At 32.7% G+C, this 24,509-nt stretch overlaps 1 protein-coding gene across 2 annotated transcripts in view; it reads right to left on the reverse strand.

Annotated features, from left to right (window-relative positions):
- The window catches only part of LOC148277208 (membrane-associated transporter protein-like), a 46,269-nt gene extending 25,249 nt beyond the window's left edge, over positions 1-21,020 (reverse strand). Inside the window, exons 1-3 of one of the 2 annotated variants that reach the window (XM_088233187.1) lie at positions 20,767-21,020; positions 4,831-4,939; positions 2,708-3,228 (exon numbers count right to left, since the gene is read on the reverse strand). In XM_088233187.1, the coding sequence (XP_088089313.1) occupies positions 2,708-3,228; positions 4,831-4,928 (619 nt within the window). In that variant the 5' untranslated portion in view covers positions 4,929-4,939; positions 20,767-21,020. The remainder of the gene's footprint in view (positions 1-2,707; positions 3,229-4,830; positions 4,940-20,766) is intronic. The other variant, XM_088233188.1, reaches the window with a different exon arrangement.
- Between the last annotated feature and the right edge of the window lie 3,489 nt (positions 21,021-24,509).

A 24,509-nucleotide genomic window follows, 5' to 3' on the forward strand; every position in this document is an offset into this window, starting at 1 on the left:
TACTATCGTATGGCAAAAAATATTGTCTGGATGTGGATGCTAACAGAAGATTAAAACCGACCTTGTTAAAATGTTAACAGTAGTTTTTATTGTTATGAAAAAAATGTCTGGTATTGTAGCATAATAAAGACCGTAGGATCTTTTATCAAAGGCTAAAGGTTAAAGTCAAATTCTGAGATAAAAGTCTGACATATTTTTATGATTTATAGCACGCGGTGGGTAAATAAGTTAATAAAATATTCCAAATAATTTCTAATTACAATAATATTTGTGATTTTGTCGAAATCATCTAAGTTTTAATGCATTCATAATTTGTTTTTAAAGTTTAAGGATTTAACCATTGCGCGTTGTATTGTTTTAATATTTTTATTCATTCGCTCCAAAAAGAAGCATGTGGACATCGCCAGACGCCTCCTATAGCTCAATCACAAATAACCGTCGACGTGCTTTAAAACATGCTAAGCATTTGAGCGATCATAATGAACATGCCTAAGTTATCGCAGTCATAAATTAATGTGAGTGTAATCTCTAAGTCAAGGCTCGCATCGGTTTGTTTTTTGTTTTCCTCGTAAATAAATACAGTTCACGGGCGAGAAATCGGAGTTTACCATAAAAAATAATACAATAAATTGCATTTGCAAAATAATAAGGAGTATCCTTTACAAAAAAGGGAAAATTAAATTACAATTACTACGGCGACTACTTTTCTTGACATTTGGCTTGCCGACCGCCGGCTAAATGCAATAAATAGCGTGAATTTTTTTTTTAAAAATAGCAGTTTTGGAATATTTTCCATATTTACACCAGTGAAATTCAAATATGTGATTGCGCAGCAGGATTATAAAAAGTAAATATTTTGACATTTAATATTAGGTGTTCGCGGATGTTCAATTGTGGTCGCGAATACGATATAAAACCATGGTGAGATTTTTTTATCGCGTCGCTTAATAATAGCACGTCGATAGTTATTTGTGACTGATCTACAGGATACCCTATCGCCTTCCAATACTCTCGCCTCCTCCCACGTCAATCCCGCTTTCCTAAGTTCCGATGAATAAAGCCGAAAGATCGACATCAGCAGCCTTCCAGGATGGCAGGAACCCGCGGGTGTATAGAAGAGGCAATTTGGGTTAAGGGTCTTCCAAGGCGTCCGCAGCACATGTCCAATCCAGGTCTAACGCCGCTTCCTCAAAACGCTCGTTATAGGAAACTGCTGCTTCCGTTCTCGGACTTCAATATCATCATTTATCATTCCATGTCCGTTCCGAAGTTGGAGCATATAGTATCCACAAAGAGCTTCCATGCATATCTATCGGCTGCTAATTCCTTTGCATTCTCGTTAGTTAGGTTTTCGTCCTGAAGTTCTGACATAAGCTGCCGACAAACAGTCAGCAGTGGACGTCCAGGACGTCGAGAACTTGATGCCTTGAAAAGTAGGCAAGCGTGGTTAAGGCTTTCAGGGCTGGTATTCTGAACGCGTTTACAGCGCGCTATAATGCGTATTTAGTACGCAAAAACGCGCTATACCGCGCTATAATTTCGTTTGGAATACCAGGACGCATTAGCAGTATATTGCCCAGCCAACTGTATTGTTTCCGCTTGACGATAGTTGTCACCTGAATTTGCTGCGTCCGTTCTCTTATTACTTCATTACTCCCAAAGTCAAACCATCGCACACCCAAGATTCTTCTGAGATATTTATTCTCAGAACTCAGAATTTTGGTGTTTTGGGCCCTTGTGAGGTGCCACGATTCGCATCCATAGAGGAGAATAAGTTTTATGCCGCCGTTATATAGGTGGCATTTGGTTTTTCCTCTCGGTCACTTGGATCTCCAGACAGCCTTCATACTACGGGCGCCAGATATAAAGGGGCGCTGCAGGCGCCCCATTTTATCCTCTCGCTCATCGAGCGAATCCATCTTACTCGCAAATTTCCTTAATAGAGCGACAAACTCGTTATAATGGCCCACCATGAGCCTATAACTCCTCCAAAAAAGAAATTGGAAATTGAATTTTTCCACAGCTTTTTGGACACTACCTTTATTTTACTCAATGAAAAATTTGAAAAGTTAAACGAGTACTCGAAATCTTGGTCTTTTCTGTTCAATATAAAAAAGACTCCGGAAAAAACTCTGTAGGAATTTCCAATTGAAATTAACAGTAGATTCTAAATCCGATATAGATGGTTGTATGTTGTGTAATGAGCTCGTAAGTCTGAAATCATTTTTACCTGATCAAAATGTGTTTAATCCTGTCATTGTTTTATAGCGTTGCTAGTTGGGAAAGGAGTTTTTCTAAGCTTTAACTGATAAAAACGTATCTATGATCGATAATATCTCAATCTAGATTGACAAACTTGGTATCTTTGTCAATCGAAAACGAAATTGCGGAAAACATAACCTTAAATATTTACATAAAAGAGATCGTTGATAGAAAGGCTAGAAAAATGAAATTTTATTAGTATTCTTTAAATAAATGGTTATTTCATTATTAACTTTGCCTTTTTTCGTATGGGTTTAAAGGGGTGGAAGATAGGGGGCGCCGTAGAAATCCCGTCCAGGGCGCTGGTAGAGCTAAAACCAGCCCTGACTATACCTTTATGTAAATATGATTCTGTCCCAAAATGAGTTTGTTGTAACTACTGGGAGTAGAAAAGTTGTATGGTTTAATAAAAAAATGAAAATAACACGATGAGTTTTTGACTTACCCGGTACACAGACTTCGAGTAAATACGTTCGGATCGGACTTTGACACACATCCGCGTCAAAATCCATTAAAACAGTCCCAAAGATAGTTAAAATCACAGCAATCATTGGCAGTTTTCGTGGTTCACTCTTATTCAACACACTTTCACCGAAACTCGTGGTCATATTGGCCACTGACTCTAAATTTGAAACATTGTTACTAATTCTCGTATCGCCTAACAGCAGGCCGATGTCTTTGCCGTACGGAACTAGGATCAATCCGATAAATATTCCCAGGCAGAGGAAGAATATCAAAGGTCTTCGTCGACCCAGCTTGGATTTGCACCTGTCACTTATGGACCCCAAAAACGGGGCCAGGACTAATCCAAGAAGCGGGGAGAGGGCCCAAACCAGCGTCATTTTGTCATGTTCTATTCCCAATTCTAGAAGGATTGGTGAAACGAAGGCAGTCTCCACAGCGTACGCAAACTCGATGCCCATCACTCCAGCTGATAGTCGTAAAAAATCGAATGACGTCTTTTTCCTAGAAATAAAAAAAAAAAACACATTTAAACTTCGATTTCTACTTGTTGACTACGCAATATTTACGTATATTTTTACTCATGTGATATCAATACAACCATGTACTCCGCACTTCTGCCTTGGGTCTCCGCAGCAGAGTACGCTTGTCCCGTTTGCCAGAAGTCAGCACACGCAAACAAGTGGATATTGCTGTAAATGACATGGCGCAATTGGTGTCTGGCTGCCTGAAGCCCACACCGGTGCACAAACTTTATCCTATTATAGGAATCGCTCCACTCAACATCAGGAAAAACGTAGCGGTGGACACAGACAGACACAAACAGACCCATGACCCTAGACACCCCCTTTACGACCATCGAATGGCTCCTCCGAGACTGAGATCGAGAAGGAGTTTCCTCAAAGTCACAACTGACTCAGAGACCTCTGCAGAAAAACGCAGAAAGTATCTGTGGAGAGGAACTTGGCGAAAGGCTCTGGATAATGCCATCTGAAAGCACAAACACCGTCCACAATTCGGACTTCCCTACTTGGAAAATTCTCAATAGACTTAGGATAGGGGGTGTCTAGGTGCAAATACAACCAACGGAGGTGGAGTTTTCTGGAGGCAGATGACATGAACTGCGATTGCGGAGAGGTGCAGGATGATCCTCACCTGCTGCGGTGCCCACAAATCCATTTAACTTGTGATGATAATGATTTGACGATGGCCACTGACAAGGCGATATCTGTCGCTACACACTGAAGTGGCAAGGTCTAAAGGCCGGAACCGATAAGCAAGTAAGACGCTTAATCAAAAATAACTATCAACGTGCTAATAAGCGACGTGATAACAATTTCTTACCACGGTTGTTCATCGTATTCGCGATCACAAAGGAACATCCGTGAACACCTAATATTAAATGTCAAAATATTTACGTTTCGCGACGTATAATCCTACTGCGCAATCACGTACATATTTGAATTTCACCAAAAAAATATTCCAAAACTACTATTTTTATTTTTTCATTTATTATTTATCATGCTTTTTATTGCATATAGCCGGCGGCTGGTAAGCAGTTGCCATAGTAATTGTAATTAAATATTCACATTTTTGTAATTATCTACTTACTAAAAAGTGAATAGTAAGGAGCATCTGCTCCTAACAATGGTTTTCATTTCCCTATGCCCAAAATTCTTCAGTCTGCCAACAAACATACCAGTCTTGATTCCTTTCATAACAAGTTGTCTTCTTTCATACGATCGCTGAATCAAATTCTATTATAAACACCTCTCCCTCGCTTCCACTCCCACCAAGTTTTCTATATACCATTGTGTCTTTTTACTTTCCTTTATAATAATTTTATATGTATAAAAATGTCCTTAAAAATTCCCATTAGGCGTATATAAAAATAAATAGATTATTAATAAACTATTTTTTAGAATCTGCAACATTACCACTTGTGTCTATTTGGTTGAAAACAAATTGACACAAGTGGTTATGTAACCTACAAAAAAAACACATTTTTGTTTAAAACAGTTAACCCAATATTTTACAATGTATTAATTATTTTCAAATGTATGTTTTTCGTTGAATAAATTCTGTTATAATTTTAAAGATACATACCTAAATATATGAGAATAATCATTTCTCCTCGTTTCAGTTATTTTCAGGCTCAAGTTTTCAGAATTGACTCTTCTGAGGTCAAAATCTCTCCCGACCATTCTGATGGTTTCTGAAATCAATGTAAATTAAACAATTTATTGTTATGACATACAGAGTAACATTAAACATTTTAATAATGACGGCTTCAAAAAAACCTTTATTTTTACTTAAAAAGTCCCACTGAAACTAATTGTATATTTTTTTGTAACTTGTTCGTAGATATAACGGGGATCCGAACATTTTAGAAAAGATGTGGAAGTCTAGGCATTTACAGATTTCATTTTTATTATTATTATTATGTATAACTTATTTAGCGCGATTTTCGTAATATAATACCTCAAGGGCGCTTTACGTAATGATTCTATAAATAAATTAATTTAATTGAAGCTTTTAAATTTGTAATTTAATTACAACATATTATTTTATTATCACATGTTACGGATTAATTAAAATGATTTAAAAAACAAGTGGGTTTTAAGCTTTTTCCGAAACATCATTTCACTCTCACAGCCTAGCACCTCTGCTGGGAAAGCATTTCATGCCGTATGAACCTGAAGTGGCTACTTTAACCACTGTCCATCTTTGTTGTAATATACAGTCAAATTCAATACTTGTCCAAATAAATTTAGACAATATTTTTTTATTTATTTTATTTTATTTGGGATTTTTGCAGCGATTAAATAAAAAATAAAAATGAATTAAGCATAGAGTTATATCAGTCCAGAAACCGAATACACGCATCAAACTGAATCCGACTAAACTACTCGCAAATTAAAAGCTTTTACGTTTTGGCCATTAGTTACTTTGCAGACCCTTACCGCTACCAATAAGGGCAGGTATGAAGGTCATAAAAACGTTAATAAGATGTTGTTATAAATTGAATATTACAACCAGAATTATCCTCTTTTAAAAAAAAAAAAATACAATTCAATAAAAAAAGGTTTTAACTAAAATATTTCAATAAATATATATTTTTTCAAGTATTACCCAGGGCATAATTTTATATGAAATAAAGTCAAATGTCACAAAAATGTATGTGATTTAAAATGCTTGTATTTTTTTTTCAAAAACAAGAAGTTAAAATTTTGCTGCAGCCACTTTCATGTCAAATTTATTTCCTTTAAATTATCAAAACAAATTTTAGTTCAATGCTAAGTCTTTATTGAGATCCCAGATACCTAAGTTAAGTCTAAATTTGAAACGGCGTAATCTGCCTGTTTTTAAAGTAATTATATTTTAACAATATTTTGAATTTGTCCAAATTTTTGTAGACAAGGACTGAATTCAACGCCCTGGGGAGCTGTTTATATTAACATATTACAACAGAGATGAAGAACATTTAAGAGAAGGTAATATAGAAGTCTAGGCATCTACAGGGCTTATGACCTGTCAATGGCTGGTTTAAGTGGCCACTTTACACACTGTGTAACATTCACCATTCTGCCTGTATTTGAACATCTATATTCCTTCAATTCTTTTGTCTGTTAATGTTTGTGAAGTTAAAGAGCGTTGAATCCAGTCCTTGTCTACAAAAATTTGGACAAATTCAAAATATTGTTGATAAATTACCTGGTCCATGAAGAAGTATAGAAATTTAAAAAATAACATTTTCAGGCGTTGCCTAGTATGTAGGTGAAATAATTCAATTAGATGAATCTCACCCGCATAAATAAAGGTTCTAGCTCTTTAACTTCACAAACATCAACAGATAAAAGAATTGAAGGAATATAGATGTTCAAATATAGGCAGAATGGTGAATGTTACACAGTGTGTAAAGTGGCCACTTAAACCAGCCATTGACAGGTCATAAGCCCTGTAGATGCCTAGACTTCTATATTACCTTCTCTTAAATGTTCTTCATCTCTGTTGTAATATGTTAATTTTATTTTAGTTCCATAAAACTTTTAAGTATATTTTTTTTTTAAATACCTTTAAAAAATATTGTTTTTGTCTTATTTATGTTTTTAGTTTTTTTATTAGTGCGCGATTTAAAAAAAACATTCGTTTTAAAATAGCAAAATCGTAGGATTTCCTAATTTTGCGCGCATTTTATCAGACTACAGCCTTAATACGCAACTGCCGATTTAAATTCAATATAGTCTTGTTGTGTCGTTCTTGTGTCAAAATACTGCTGGGATCAAAAGTAAATACGGTAGGATCATATTTCACGTGTAAGAAGCGAATTCAAATTCGCAAATAATATTATTTAAGAACTCGATTATTTTACCATCTGCCAGATTGTTTAAGAAAATAATTTGCTCATTTTGTTAGTATTGTCAGGGTAATGGAGTTTTCTACCCGGCTTTCCATCAATAAGCCTAAGTGTAATATTAAACGGTATAAATTTACTTGATTACTTAATTTTTATTTAATTATTTATTTTACGTTTGCCTAATAAAAGTACCTGTTTTTTTTTAAAGTTTAGAAAGTAAAATATTTTTTTTTCCAAAATATAACATAACGTAAAACAAAATTATCTTTTATTTGTGTATATTGTTCACGGTCTGGCATCATGACGCGGCCACTTACGCATGCGCGCAGGCGAGGTGCCGTGTAGAGGGGAGACTTTTGAACACAGTACGATGTATACAAACTTGGTTCTAGGCGCCTTCTGGTATTCTATGATATTAACAATACTATAGCCAATTAAAGAAACCATTGGTAATCTAATAAATACGTAATGTATAAGAAAAGAGTTTACATAATTCGATGTGAGCGACGTTTGTGAATGTGTGTTTATGTGCGTTAATATGCGAGAGTGTAAAAAAATATAATTTAAAACGTGTAGTTATATTGAAAAAGGTAAAGCAGAGAGCTTAGTAAGAGGTTTGATTATTGACACTTTGAGCACCGGCTGAATACACATAGAATTTACCCTGTGCCCGGCCCATTTTTGTGAAATTTCATGCTTTGTGAAGGGTTTCTTAAAAGTGTCATAATTATGAAAATACTGGATTAAATCAATTGGAACTTCTCATATTTATTTAAAACAATTAAATAAATCATTTTTGTATGATAGTTTTGCCAACATTGGCCTTTATAGAGAGCCACATTGCAATGTTCGTATATATACAGGGGCTCACTCTTTTTTGTGCTTTGTATCCCGGAGCCGTGTAAACACGTGATTATAATAATCTTGCGTTGTGCCACGGTCCTGTGTTTTCAAGTAGTTTATTAGCTGTAAAAAAGTACTGATAAAAGTCACTAGATGTCAATATAATGCACTTTTTTATACAGCTGGTAAACCACGTGAAAACACGGGACTACTACACAACGCGTGGTTATATTATCACGTGTTTAAACGACTCCGGGATACAAAGTGTTAAAAAAATAAAATAGTTTATTACTACTTTCGAAAGCTTTTCAAAAATATTTTAGTTAAGTAATGTTCTAATGCAACGATGTTTTGAGTATAAGTAGGTTTGAGTAGGGAATTATTCAGATCTAACTTTGTTGCAACAGAGAGGAATTTTTTTTTTCCAAGAAGGGTATTCCCTTCTCGAAAGTCTAGGCATTAACAGGGCTTATGACCTGTCATTGGCTGGTTTCAGTGGCCACTTTACACACTGTGTAACATTCACCAATCTGCCTTTGTTTAAACATACACATTTCATCTACTCTTCCATCTGTTGGCTCCGAGATTTCAGCTCCTTTAATTTACAATTTTAGAGCTATCACTTCAAACATTGTTGGTTTGGGGTATACGTAACAAGATCATCCATTGCTCTTTAAAGTTTTTCTCTGTAGATGCTGTCATAGGCTGCCTTGAAATTAGTTAAACAGGTGGTAATTATCAATATTAAGTTCACGAGTTTTCTGTTATATTTGTCACAATATAAATATTTGGCCAGAACATGATTTACCGTGACGGAATCCAGTCTGACAGTGTCCCAGATTTCTCTCCACATATGGTTCCATTCGTTGGAATAGAACATTTGAGAGGATTTTGTAAGCAGTATACTGATGATGCAGTTCTGTTAGCAAGCAGCAACGAGGATTTGCTAAAAATAGTCTCTAGAATATTTGCCTGGAAAGCGAATTGGCGATGAACGAAAGTAAGTCAAAAGTTATGGTATTTGAAAAGGGAAGTGAGGTTACTGACTGCATAATAAATGCAAACAACGAATGTCTCGAACCAGTAGAAGAATGTGTGCATCTGGAAAGCATGTTTTCAAGGAAGAGTAGAAAAAGTTGTTGAAAGGAGAGTGAATGCGGGCAACAAAATGAACCGCGCAAATTGCTAATAAAAATATGTCAATCAAAGCTAAAACTGGCAGTGCAGACGGAGTTTAAGTCCCAACACTTATGTATGGAAGTGAAACATGAAACTGGCAGAGGAAGGATGAAAGCCTAGTGAATGCGGTTGAAATGCGATCGACGAATAGGAATAGGAAATCGTTCAAATAGGAATAATCACAAATACGGATTTTTTATTGTTGCCACTTTTTCATTCGTCTTTGTAATTAAATTGTTGGAGGGTTTTCAAGAATAGCATTATGACAAAGCAATCGAAATGCCCAATCGACTTTTGTCGAGTAGGCGATAAAATGTCACATCTTTCCAGCCAGATAAGCTGCATTAATTTATACAGGTACATGTGCAGTAGTTCATTGATTCGCTTAGTATTTTATTGATTCGCTTTGTATGTTGTCTTTTCTTTTCGTTTCTTCTTTCTTCAACTCCTTGATTGCCTCTTTGATTTTTTGAAGTGTGGGAGCGTCCTGTATTAGATCATCATTCGTGCTTTTGAGACGTGGTGATGAACTTGGTAGGCTGTGATTACCATTCAGGAGTATGTCAAAATGATATTTCATCTATTGTGGAAGATATATTTTCTGTGAGTATTATACCACCATCATTCTTACATATGTTGTTTCGTTATTTAAATTCGCTTTTCACGTTTACTTTTCGATAAATTTGGTTTTCAAATAACGCGAAGCGAAAATTGTGAACGACTCTCCTGTAACGCGTTTTATATCTACATATATATATTTAAAAATGAATCGCTGTTATTAGTCTCGCAAAAACTCGAAAATGGCTCGACAAATTTACGTGCGGTTTTTTGCAAAATTTTGCAATCTGCGTCCTCAAGGTTTGTTAATAATAACATCTTTAAGATATTGAGTAAAAAAAAGTAAGAGGCATAAAATATGTTTTTCATAGATTTTCCAGATTCGACTAAAATGAATATATTAAAAAATTCGGAAGATGTTGTTTTTTTGTAGATTAAAAAAGTTTATATTTTAAAGTTTCATTCATTGTTCCCTTTCCGTACCGAATAGTGCATTAGTCACTGCATTGGTACACCAATCGCAGTGTATCTTGATATTTTTTTTGTTACATGAAAGTAAGATGATCGGTCTTACGCGTCAAGTGCCAGTCCAGGGACTATGATACATTCTGGTATAAAAACACCATTTTAAATAAATATTTCATATCAACCATGTCAGGAGTTGAACCCGAGACAAAACAATTATTTTTAATGGACTCTTAATTAATTAATTTCGTTACAACTTCTTAATTTCTACATATTATTAACTAATTTTTAATAATGCTTAAATACTTTTAACTGACGTTTGATACGTTTTTGAGAACAGCCTAAAAAACTTAATAAATTCATGATAAATTTGGAATAAAAAATAAATGAAGACCTTTCACCTTTTTTTTCCTTTTGGTGCTAATTTTAAATTTGGAAAAAAACGGACACCACTATTGCTTACACTTATGTAATTTATGTGCGTTATATATTATTATAAATAAATATTAATCAAATACAATAAATACTTTAGTTTCAATAATTTACCAGTTATTTACACAGAAACAATAGCAGTTGTTAAATAATTATTCTGCATTGAATATTGTTGTCATCAATAATAAAAAAATATCAATAAATAAGATTGATCAAATATTTGATTAGCTTGCAATCAGATATATCGGTTGATAAGCAAGATTATCTTTTTCGGAGTGAAGAAACATTAGAAGATAAAATATATGATTAATATTTAAAGCATTAACTTTGTGGTCAAACATTTGACTAAATGTTATTAAATATTTGTATATAACCACTTACCGACTTTTCTATGTCTACCGATTTCGTTAGGACACCAATTAAACCAACATGCAAAACCCACTATACACCTTCACCATAGTTGCTGCACAAAAATATAAAACCAGCGTGCCATGCATTTTAATAGGCAACCTATACATTAGGGAGGGCCGATATTTTTTCTTTCGAATTTTGAAATGAAAGGGGCCTTAAAAGTTGCCTTTTGCCTTTTGGATACTTCGGAATGCAAAAAATATCAAAAAAAATATTTGATACTACTTTTGGCCCTAAACCAGAGCTTGAAGATTTCGAAAAGGTCAATTTTTGCGCTAAACCGGCTGTCATTTCTTATTTAAGTAAGAAAATCAGTCCAATTAAATTTTATAATGTGAAGTAAAACTTATTAAATAAGCAACTAAGGGTGTAAGTTGCACTTTGTTTTGTGATAAATGGGAAAATATTGTTTTAATGCGCCATTGTTATTGTCAATATTAACCAGGCGCTCGACGGAATCAGTTCCGCAGAGTGTAAACTTTTTTCATTTCGGTAGTTTTAAAACGTGTTCGAATTTGTAATGTGATTTAGTTAAACCTTTTTTAACAAAAAAATATTCGGACAGCTATAAACTTTAAACCTCGGTTACGGGCCAAAAATAGTGTGGAATATTTTTTTATATAGTTTTTACGTTTAAAACATAACCATAATACACGCTTCACGTCTAATGATGGCTTGGTAGTACCAAAAGTATGCAATAAATATGGAAATAGAACTCTCAAATATTTAGTACCTAGAATTTTTAATTTATTACCAAAAGAACTTAAATTTAACTCACATTGTAACAAGAGCAAAATAAGAGAGTGGCTACTCGATCAAGAGTTTATATATAAATAGTAGCTTAGGTATAAATATTTTATTTTTTCATGTATTTTCTTGTATTTAAAAAATAAATTTATATATTATTATTTGTATAAACATGTTTATTCTGATCTTTCCGGCTGTTAATTTTTATATGTAATTCATTGTTTTTATAAATGTAAATAATATTATTAAGTCAGTATAAATATAATCTTCACCAACAAGCTACAAAAAGTGGCTTGGTGGGATTTTAGTTTTAGTAAAAATATAACAAGTGAATTTTTTTTTAAATTGTAAAAATGTATAATTATGCTATTAAATCAAATAAAAAAAATTAAAAAAAAAAAAAAAATGTGATCCAAAAGGCAATTTTTAAGACCTCTTTCACTTTGATGTCTAAAAAAACTTTTTAAAATCATACATCATCGCTGATTAGGTTATGGAAATATTTTATGCTGTGGGAGAAATAGTTTCAAAAAGAGGTTGGGGCGTGAGTTTAGAAGGTATTGGATGACCATTATGTGTTAATGAACTCATAGGGTGTCTTCACAATAACAATTTCTTCAAATTAGCAAATCATGTAATCAATTTTTATCAGGACTTTAATAATGATCTTACATACAAATAAATATACAATAATTAAGGGTTAAAATTAAATAATATGGAAATATTTCACATTAGAAAGCTTAAAAAAATCATGTTCTTATGATCAATAATCAAACAACGTTTCAATATAGCACATTATACTATGTTCCATTGTTAGTCTCACCCTATACCTATATCATTCATAAATTTAATAATATATAATTTTCACTGTACACCAAATTCAATTCAAACTATGAAGTAGAGAAGAGTGATTGCAGATCAAATATTCCTGTTTAAACTAGTAAACATTGTACCCGATAGAACAAGACTCCATACTTCATTTAATTTGCCAGTACCTAGGACTAACTCAAGGAAAAACGACTTTTTCTTTAGAGCATGTCATTATTGTAATACTGTTTTCTCCGGTCACGCAGACATTTTTCATCTCTTCCATATGAAATATAGAAGATTCCTTATAGACAGTACACCCGCTTAATTATACGATGTCAGTAATTATGTATGTACTCGTATGTTCATTATTATATTTTGTACATTTTACATTATTTTTGGATATAACTTTTTCTTTTCTTATTCTTTAAATTTAAAATTATCATGTTTCAATTTACTTTATTTTTATCACTGTATATGTATTTTTATTTTATTTGCAACATCTAAGTGTCTAACATTTCTTCATTGTTAAATTGCTTTTATTTTGATACCGATAATGTACTTAATAGCTTTCACCACTGTGGAATACTTATATCGACTGTTATATATTCTTATTTTCTGTATACAATATATGTAAAAACTGTTAGATTTTTCCAAATAAAAATAAATAAATAAATACAAGGATCTAAAGTACAGATATAAAAACTTACTGACATTCTCCCATTTTTGGTCATACCGTATTATGAGATGGCAAAAATGGTGCTTCAAGGTGTAAATAAAGACTCTCTCACTAATATTGGCAATATTCAGTATAATATTTATTTTTATTATCTATTTTTCGCTTTGCTATACCTTCAATCGTGACGTCCACCAGTATAATATGCGGCATATGTAAAAACTGACGTTTTTTTCCCAAATAAAAATAAATAAAAAAATAAAACTCACGCCTCTCCCTTTATCCCCTCCTTTTTATAGCTATTTCTCCCACAACATGAAATATTTTCATAATCTAATCAGTGCATCTAAGGGAGTCCTACTAAAATGCATGGCATGCTGGTTTTATATTTTTGTGCCAAAACTATGGTGAAGGATGAAGGGATGGGTACGTCTCGAAACCGGTAGACATAGAAAAGTCGGTAAGTGGTCACATATAAATATTTAATAACATTAACTCTTGTGTGGCTGTGATGTCACACTAGTCGACATAGGCCACAAGACTTGATATATCTCTTTTATTTTTTTAAACGATGAATTCGTATTTTTTGGAATCTTCAAATGGACATTTTCACACCCGATTTGAAAAGTTAAATTTGTATAACTATGCTAAATGTTCATACAAAAAATATTTATTCTTGCCACGCGAAGAATTAATGTCCGCTAATTCAACAACACATCTTTACAGATACCTTATACAAGAGAGAGCATGAAAATATAAGTCAAAACAAGGAAGACAGAGAAGCTGTTCTGCGGCGGGTGTTATCTAAAACAGATTCAGTCGTTAGTCAGTTGATGACAGTGATAAGGGACGCACGCGCGTAACATTTTCTTTCTATCTATCCTCGCCTCTGTTGTATACACCATGATTTGGTCTGATACACGTTTTGTATATCCGAATTATGTTTCCAATAATCATGTGTTCATTGTACTATACGACATTTCTTAGCTATCCAGATGTTTACTAACGGAGATGGATATGTTCTCATCATCACTATGGCAGCATCATCTTATCTCCTTATCTCCCTTAGTAGATTCACTACTTTTTTTTTTTATCTTAAAAGCGTTTTTTTAATATATTTATTCTGCTTGTGTAAGAAAAGGTTTTAGGCGGATATATTGTTGTGCTGTATTTAGTTATAAATGTGCTAAACTTGCTTTGTTTCTTTGTTGTTCTCAATATGTGTTATTTTCTAAATGTTAATATTATTTGTGTCCTGAATTGAGTTGTAACTTCTGGGAATGTAATTCAACGTATTATACTTGTAAAATACTTTGTGTTTTATGATTTATAAATATTTAAAAAAATTAAAAAAACATTAGCGGCGTCCTTGTGGTTTTTAATTTATTTTTCTATAACAGGGCTAAATTATATGTTTATACGCATAAATTATGGAAAATGAATTATTAGACAGTATGTTTCCATGTTTTTTTTTTTAAATGTCTGAACTTTAGAATATTCCACCCTTTACTAGTGGTAACACGATGTTACATACATCACCGCGCGCAAGGTGATTATTTACCATAGTCTTTTAAGAGTTAATTAAGATATAATATGTTCAAAAATGATATTAGTTACAGTACAGATGATGTCAATGTATTCATTTTTATCTGGTAGATTATTCGTTATAAATAGTGGCGATTATATCTTCTGTCTGTCGTCCGTACCTACGTCTATAGTTATTTATCAGTACCTATTGTAGATAAAATACAGGTTTGATAATTTAAAAGTAATTGAGACATCTCCTAAGTTCTTGGGGTAAGGCTGTCAAACGACTACTATTAGATCAGTGTATTATTACAACGGAAACAGAGAACATATTTAAGAAGTGAATATGCTATTCTAGGCATTTACAGGGCCTTTAATCTCTCATTGGCTGGGCCTCGATTATGATGGAAAGATAAGGACGTTAAATGTATATTTGAAGATAAATTCTGTCGAGCAATTACGAAGATACACTACCGACCACTTACCTTCAAGTTTTGGGATAATTACATCTGTTTGTACCGACGGTCTAGTACCCCTCGATACACATATCTACACATTATAAGCAACAAAAAAATTGTTCCAGCGAACAATTTTTCCTTTAATTAATATTTATTAATTTTTTAAATCGTTCTGAGAAATAAGTAAATTTTGAAGTCGAATTAAATTCCGACATAACTGTCAGCTTAGAAAACGAACGCCTAGATGCAAAAACACATAAGAGTTTACATCTAGGCGTTAAAAATGTTGCCACTTAAAAAAAGTAATTAGTAAGTATATTTATTCCATCTGTTTTACTATCCTCCTGAGTGTACGTATCGTGACGTTTTAAGAGCTGGTTTTGTAATCATTCGGTAGATAAATACAGACGAAAGTTAAGCGTACCGTCTTGGTAATAGTCAAAAGTCATATAAAAATCATGTTCAAGCGAGCATTTCTCAGTTTGAATTGGGATTTATTAGAGTTAATAATCGCTTTAAAGTGGGCACTTTTTATTACAGAAGCCTGTTTAAAATATAAATGAGACCTTTTTTAAATTTTAATGATGTAAGGAAAGCGGACTAAATTTTCGGGGTCATTCATTGGTTGGATTCGATAATATGGTCAAGATGACAAGAAGTTGGACATACCGGGGTAGATACAAATAGTACAGAAGTTAAGTATACCGTCTCGATACGTACAGATGAAGATAGCGTTCATAATTAAGGCCCTGGTTTAATACTTTGAGTACCGGCCGGATACACATAGATTTTACCCTGTGCCAGGCCCATTTTTGTGAAATGTAATGCTTTGTGGGTTTCTTAAATGTGTCATTATTATGAAAATACTGGGTTAAATCAATTGAAACTTCTCAGATCTATTTGAAATAATGAAATAAGTCATTTTTGCTAACATTGGCCTTTATGGAGAGCCAAATTGCGCATTGCAATGTTCGCACATATACAGGGCCTAACTCCTTTTTTTGTGCTTTGTATCCTGGAGCCGTGTAAACACGTGATTATAAAAACCGTGCGTTGTGTCCCGGTCCCGCGTTTTCACGTGGTTTATCTGAGAGAGCTCTTCCAACCTCTATCACAACACGGACTATCTTTTCGTTCTAGTAACGAAGGAACCTTTTTAATACCCTTTCATCTCTCTAATTTTCTTGCCTCTCTTTCATAGAAGTTGTTAAGTAAATAACAGCTTTTATCGATACTATTCCTGGCCGATACCTTTCTTTCCCATCCTTCCCTTGGCCCATCTTTATAGTACCTACCTAACATCAAGATGGAAGAAATTCAAAATTAGAAGATTCGGATTTAGAACAAAAACAAAACAACATTTTTCACTTTACATAAAATTGCATAAAAAGTGGTTGGATTCGTCGCGCGTCGTTGAAAATATTGTTTGATTTTTAAGTGCATTTTGTCATCTAGTGCCCGAAATTGAAGAACATTCACATCATATTAAAAGTAGGTATCCATTCCATGTTCCTATCCTTTCTTCAAATATTTCTCTATCACAAAACTGAATGAAATTCGTTTTTCATTTACAGTCCGCCTTTTCGTTAACAGTAGTAGCTGCTAGATTGTAAATTAATCTACACACTAATTTATTTATTTTATTTATTTATCTAATTTTACAATACGCCCAAGGGGCATTTACAAAAAATATACAGTTAAGTACAAACATAGTGTGTAAAAATTTAAAAGATAAACAATGCTTTTTTGTATACATTTAGAAACAATAAGAAGCATACTGCCATGCAAAATAAAAAGTGAAACTTTACATAGTAAAAAAGAAAAAAATAATTTTATATGGATATAATAAAAGTAATTGAATTTAAAAGCAAATTGTAAATAACCTGTAAAGAATTCAAACAAAAAAATAAATACATTTTCATATACTTATAAGTATAAAAAAAAATGGTATCAACAAATTATTGTTAAAAACAAATAATGAAAATTAGTTAACAGTAAGTATATATGTGAAAATAATATAATATACGGCACACAAAAATATTTGATAAATTAATATCAGAAAGAGATAAAATAATAATAATACACATCAAAAACAGAGAAAGAGTTGTATGAAAAAGAAAGTTTTATTACGACACTAATAATTTGTTTCAAACAGTGCATTTAAGAACGTTTTAAAATTGATAATTGTCGTATTAAAAATGTCTATTTCACAAGTAAATTTGTTGGCTAAGGAATGTAAACGCGGAATGTAAGAGACGCCCTGCCCCTTCTTTATTTTACATTTAACTTTACATTGAAATGTCTCTATCTAAATATTTAAGTTGTTCCTTTATCCTTCTCCTTTCCTTCCCATTCCCTCTCCTCTCTTCATAGTATAGTGTCAATTTTTATTTTTTAAATTAACCTTTGTTTTTAATTTTGTATAAAATCGTAAGATTCAATATATCCATGTACTTGTAATTTTCTCAAACTGAACGGTTTGGTATATTGGAAGAAATTGCCTTAAGGCAATATGTATATAAATTGTATATGTATACAAACTGTTTAATATATCAATACATATTTGTTATACCAAAATATATAATACTTATTTGTTTAGCGTATTTTAAAAGCTTATTTTATCTCAAACATGTACTCCGAGATCGATGAAGAATAAAATAATTTTGAAATCGTGTCATTTCAGAAGCGATTGCAAATATAAAAATATATTATATGCACATTTATCGGTACACACATCATAACATTTATCACTGCTGCTAATTAGAAATTACATTAGTTAAAACTAAATTGAAATGCTGGTCATTCAAATACAAATGGCGAACGATTTATACGAAGAAAGTTTGACAGCTGAAGGTACAATGTCGCATTCGATTGTCAATGTCGAGCGCTTTGGGGCATTCGAGATAAATTTGACTGGTTTTTTAATGACTTCACTCGCATGGGTGGTTCAAGAATACTGTCAATCGTCAATTTACATAAGTCGTAAGCGATTCTTAAAATGTATGAGTCCAGCATAAGGCTCCCGATTTCATACAGAAAACTTAGTTTAACTTTGTAGATAAAATTGAAGATAAATGTTAACTTCCCATTGTGATCGGGGCCCAGGTCCATAAAGAGATTGTAGCTCAATCACAAATAACTAACGACGTGCTTAAAAACATGCTAAGCATTTGAGCAATCATAATGAACAATAGTGAACATGCTTCAGGTATTGCAGTCATAAGTCAACGCGTGTGTAATCTCTAAGTCAACGCTCAAGTCGGTTTGTTTTTTGTTTTCCTTTCTTGTTTTTGTTTTTCATAAAAAACAACTGGGTGCAGATAGACAAACGACGAAATGTTCCCTCTTATTTTTGTAAACGCCCCTTGAGCGTAAATGTGCATAGTAAATAAACAAATGTACTAAATTAGTTGCAACAAGCCCCAGAAAGTGGCTCGGTGGGATTTTAGTTACTAAAAAAAAAGATTAATTGAATGTGACAAGTGTAAAAATGTATATTAATGAGAGAGATTTTTTTATATATTTTTTTATTTATTTAACCAATAAAATAATAGTTTTTTTTTATTATTCAAGTAACAGAACATATTCAATAGAAAAAAAAGACTAAAAAGCTAAAGATATATAAAAATAGAAATAAACGTATTTGTTTATAAATTACCTTAAATCAAAACTATTACTCAATGGGAAAAAGGAAAAAAGAGGAAAAGGAAAGGAGAAGAGATTAAGGAAGAGAAAGGAGATGTTTCTTCAGACGTGATTTAAACAGAGATAATGTAGCAACATCTTTGATGGTGGATAGGAGATGATTCCACATTGGAGCCGCGTGGACACTATATGAGTTAGAGAAGAAAGAGGAATTGTGGATGGGTATTAAGAGAGTGCCTTGGAAATAGAACGAAGAAGTAAACCATGAACTGATATTTTTCACGCAGAAAACACACATTTATGAGAAGAGAGAATGGAAGTCTAGGCATTTACAGGGCATATGGCATTGGCTGGTTTAAGTGGCCACTTTACACACCACATTCACCATTCTGCCTATATTTAAACATTCACATTTCCTCAAATCTACCATCTGTTGACTTTTGAGAAGTAAATTTTTCAACAAAAAAAATCTCAGTTGAAGTAAAAGATTGGCACCTCAGAATCGAAAGAAGTCAGCTGGATGAGCTCGTAAAAAAAAATGCTGCCTTCAATAACCAATGTTTATTATTCGATCATTATTTTTATAATCTTGGGGAAATGTGGAGGCTCAAACATGGGCAGAATGATGAATGTTACACAGTGTGTAAAGTGGCCACTCAAAATGGCCAGTGACGAGTCATAAGCCCTGCAAATACCTATACTTCCGTATTCCCGTGTCAAGAATGTTTTTCCTCTCTGTTGCAACAATTTTAGATCTTAAAACACCCTAGGAAGGAAATCCAGCCTGTCTGCAAACTTTGGACATACTCAAAACATTGTTTCATTCTTATTCAATTTAATTATATCATAAAACTACCCGTATAGAAGACGTCGCGAAAGTAATGAAACCGGTCACCAGTTATTCTAAATTTGTGAGTGTTATTCGCCTATTATTTCAATTATTAATTACAATGAACTGTTCGTCGAAATCTTCGAGGCGAATATTTATCATCTTTATATATATTACTCTTCGGTGCGTGTGATGTCACTAAACTCCTCCTAAACGGCTTAGCCGATTTACGTGCGGTTTTCATAGAAAAATATATCTTTGCGCTGTGCGTGTTTGTAGATATTAAAATCTTCAATATAATTTGTAAAAAAGAAGTTAGAAGCATAAATGTTTGATTCGTCGATCTATCAGGGTTACATTCGAGGAGAATGCATTTACAAAAAAAATGGAAAGTAAATAGTTTTGTTTTTAAAAAAGTTCATTTTTGAATGTTTACAAACAGCATTTGTTTTTTGTGGATCTCAATCAGATTATTTTCTTAAATTCCTTTAATTTCTACCCATTTATTTACTTTTACTGGATTTTTGGTAATACTAAAATAATATTAAATTCAATACATTTAAAAAATCGTATTCCTACATAAGTACACCCCTCTGTTGGTGAGAAGACCGGAATTTGACGTTTGCAAAAAGAATACCATATTTGAAAATACATATATTTTATGTTTTAGAATTTAACGATAAACAAATACCTAGGTACCTACTTAAATTAAATATTTACAATTTTTAGTTTTGGAATTTAATCACAAACAAGTACCTAATTACCTACTTTTCAATGAAAAGTCTTTTTCCAAGCTTTGTCTGTCGGGTCCGCAAGTATCTCTTTAATAATTAATTCTTATTCAGATCTAAATTTGTTGCAACCAAAAGAGAAACCATTTTTGAGAAGGATATATGAAGGTCTAGGCTTTACAGGGCTTATGACCTGTCATTGGCTGGTTTAAGTTGCCACTTTACACACTGTGTTCATTCACCATTAACATTCACCAGCAATGTCCACCAACAAACTTGAAAAAAATATACATTTTGGTCAAAGCGATATTGTTGTAATAACAAAAATAACAAAATACATTAAAAAAATAACACTGAGTTATCTAAAGACATCTTACCTTTAATCGATTTTAAAACTTAACGACACGGCGATCTTAATCTTCACAATTCTCTAACAACACGTTTAATTTCGCTTAATTTAATATCATTTATATTTTTATTTGTAACTCGATCCATTTTTGACGCGCCCACCAATTCCAAGTTCTCGCTCCGTTCGTAAAGTTGTCACTAATTGTCTGACCGATTTCGAAACATGTTAAAGCGTATAATAATTAAAAGAATGCCTTATCAATATGGTATGTAATCATGTACTGGTTTAATCAATACCGCATGTTTATGAATGCGTCTAAATTATTTTTCTTTTACGTATTTTTTCTCGCTCTGTAAAGTCTTGACAGAAAACAGGGTTATCAAAAATATCGACGAAACTTGAATTTTATAAATATTTATACCATCAACTTTTTGATCAAAAATTTTAATAAATGTAAAGAAATATTTGTAAATAAATAACCACCTACCGATTGTTCGAGACCTACTCTTCTCTTCGTCAGGACATTTTTTTCTGACTCTGTTTTGAGGCTTGTCAGCAGGTGGGATAGAAGGGATATGGAAGGAGGTTATGAAAAATACACCACAACACCCAGACCAATTTAGAAAAAATCTTTCTTCGATTTTTTTCTTGCAACTGCGGGAATCGAACCCGCGACGCCAGTTTAACAGTTGGCCGTCTTACCAACTGCGCCACGGCGCCTGCCCCATTACACCAACATGCTTATTCGCAAAAATATAAAACCGACGTGCTGATATGACACACGCTTTTAGTAGCTAATACTTTGGAGGCAGTTCGAGCAGCAATTAAGCATTTGTGTGTGTTTCAACTTTATTTGTCAGTGTTATTCGATCAAATTTAATAGATTATTTCACTAGATTAAATTATTTTTCCATCAGATTGTACCTTTTTGGAGTTTTGCCTCTATATTTTTCTTTCAATTTCATACACTTTGCCAGTTTTTTGTGATTTTTTTGTATTTTTACATGTTATTTAATTTTTTATACGATTTTCGTGTTTTAAATCATCTCTACACATTATTCAGACTAACTTTGTGGTATTTTTTAAAAATATGTAAATACTGCCTACCTCAGTAGCTCAATCACAAATAACTATTGACGTGCTTGAAAACATGCTTAGCATTTGAGCGACCACAATGAAAAATAATGAACAAAGGTATCGCAGTCATAAGTCAACGCGTGTGTAATCTCTAAATCAACTCTCGTGTCGAATTGTTTTTTGTTTTCCTCGTAAATAAATACACTTCGCCGGCAAAAAAATAGCGTTTAGTATAAAAAAATAATACAATATGTTGCATTAGCAAAAAAGTAAGGAGTATTTAATACAAAAAAGTGAAAATAAAATTATTATTACTGTGGCAACTGCTTTCCTTGACATTTGGCTTGCCAACCGCCAGCTAGAAATAACTATAAGTGCAATAAACAGCATTATAAATAATAAATAAAAATAGCACTTTTCAAATATTTTCCATATTTACACCGGTGAAATTTAAATATTTGATTGTGCAGCAGGATTATACGTCGCGAAACATAAATATTTTGACATTTAGTATTAGATGTTCACATATGTTGCATTGTGATCGCGAATACGATAAACAACCATGGGGAGAAAATGTTATCACGTCGCTTATTAGAACGTCAATAGTAATTTGTGATTGAGCTACTGGGCATGTATTTATTTGACTTAATGAGAATAGACAGTGTCTAATACGTTTGCTTATAATTTAGTTTTATTATGAATGTTGCAAAATATTTCATTTTTTCTTTGTCGGGACATTAATTATACTACCATGCTAATCCCAATATTGTACTTTACCAAAGTAGTTGTATAAAAACTAAATATGATAGCTCTCAAGCCTGGGTATTATGTACAGTAATTCACTACTGTAATATATTTTTTATATTTTTTTCTCGAAATGTGTCTTCTGGTAATTTGTCGTGCAAAAATTTCAAAATGTATATTTTGGACACAAAATAATGTTGGAGAAAAAAAAACCAAACTGCGGAAATACCACGGCAAATAGGACTAAGCTAAGCTCCCTTTAGCAAATTATACTTTTAGAAATAAGAGGTGTAGGAGTCACCCGGAAACTAATTCTTAGAGTCAGCTCACCTTCTTTTTTATTAAGGACAGTGCAGAAACAGAATCACACATTTTCTGTGTTTTAACAATTGATTACCGAAACACCTAAATTACTAATGAAAAATCATTGCTGGCATGCATTTCAGCCAAATCACTGACAGCCAGGGATGTAGAATACAAAATCGCATTTCCACTAGGAAAAAAAGTGAACACTGGACATCATGTTAGTAGTAATATAGTCAGTTAAATTAGGCAGCCTCAGTTACAGTTCACACGGCCTCAGTGTGTTCCAACTTGTGGTCTAGTTTAGTGCTTAATGACTCAAGTAAAACGTTTAGGCAGTTACTGTCTCCGGTGCATCATTTATTCATCATGATATAAATACACCTCAACCCCTCAACATCGTTCTATTCAAGCAGCAAACCAGAGGTGCTCATTGACTTGAAAATAAAATTGACATATGACTTGGAAACTATGTCACGTCAGAAGCTTACAAAAGTTTATGTACGTTCAGCGAGCATTGGAAAGACAAAGTTTAGGCGTTAATCTACGTGATCAAATAAGAAATGAGGAGAATAGACGCAGAACATAAGCAACTGACATCGCAGAAAGAACAGTAAAGCTTAAAGAACAATGAATAAAGCAATTAAAGTAACATTAATTTTAATAAATATACTAGAACCACAGATTTATATAGAATAACAAAAATGCTCAATCTAGAATTAATCTACACAGAAAAAAAAGATATTTAAGATGAAAAAGAATAAAATAAAGACAAATATTAAATTTAATTTTAACTACAACATACATAAAATAAATACAAGAGCAACACATAATTTAACTTGCGAACAACCTAGGACCAACAGAAAAAGAAACAGTTTTTTCAATTTTTTACAATTCACTTTCTAATGAACCAAAAAATATAAAAAAAATTTACGTACTTAAAAAGCACCTATTTAAAACAGTTCTTACATCCCGTTTGACGAGTGATATGTGATGTTATTTCATCAACTTTTTATTTAAACTATTGTGTTATTATATATAATATCCCCTCATACCAGCACTTTTGCTGATTGGGAATATTCGTACAAATAAAATATGTAATGTAATGTAACATGCAAAGTTTTAAAACCTTGTATTTTGTCATAAATAAATAAATCTATATCTAAATCGAAATGGCAGTGACGTGTTGGAGATTGATTTGAAGCACTTTGATCATGTTAACTTTTTTATAGGGTTTGGATTTTAGGAGGACTATTAAAGTCACTATCTAACAACTCATCGATATTTTTTATGTTATTTTCAATAAAATTCCCGCTAGCATTTTTCATATAAAGTCCACGGTAAGGCGACATAGTACCTGAGGTCGTCCTAGAAGACTAGCGTCCAAAACGCGTCTTTGTAATGCTCGCTGAACGCAAATTAACTTTTGTAAGCTTCTGACGTGACGTAGTTTCCAAGCCATATGTCAATTTCATATTCAAGTCTATAAGCACCTGTGTAGGGTAAGACGCAGGTAGATGTATGGAAACTCCTTCTCAGTTGACAAAAGAGAACGATTTTGGAGGCGTGAAGCGTATTTATATCATGATGAATAAATAAAACACTGGAGACAGTAGCTGCGTAAACGTTTTACTTGAGTAACTAAGC

Source organism: Micrasema longulum, unplaced genomic scaffold, assembly GCF_059751315.1.
Source record: "Micrasema longulum isolate JH-2025_06_02 unplaced genomic scaffold, ASM5975131v1 h1tg001068l, whole genome shotgun sequence".
Taxonomy (NCBI): Eukaryota; Metazoa; Arthropoda; class Insecta; order Trichoptera; family Brachycentridae; genus Micrasema; species Micrasema longulum.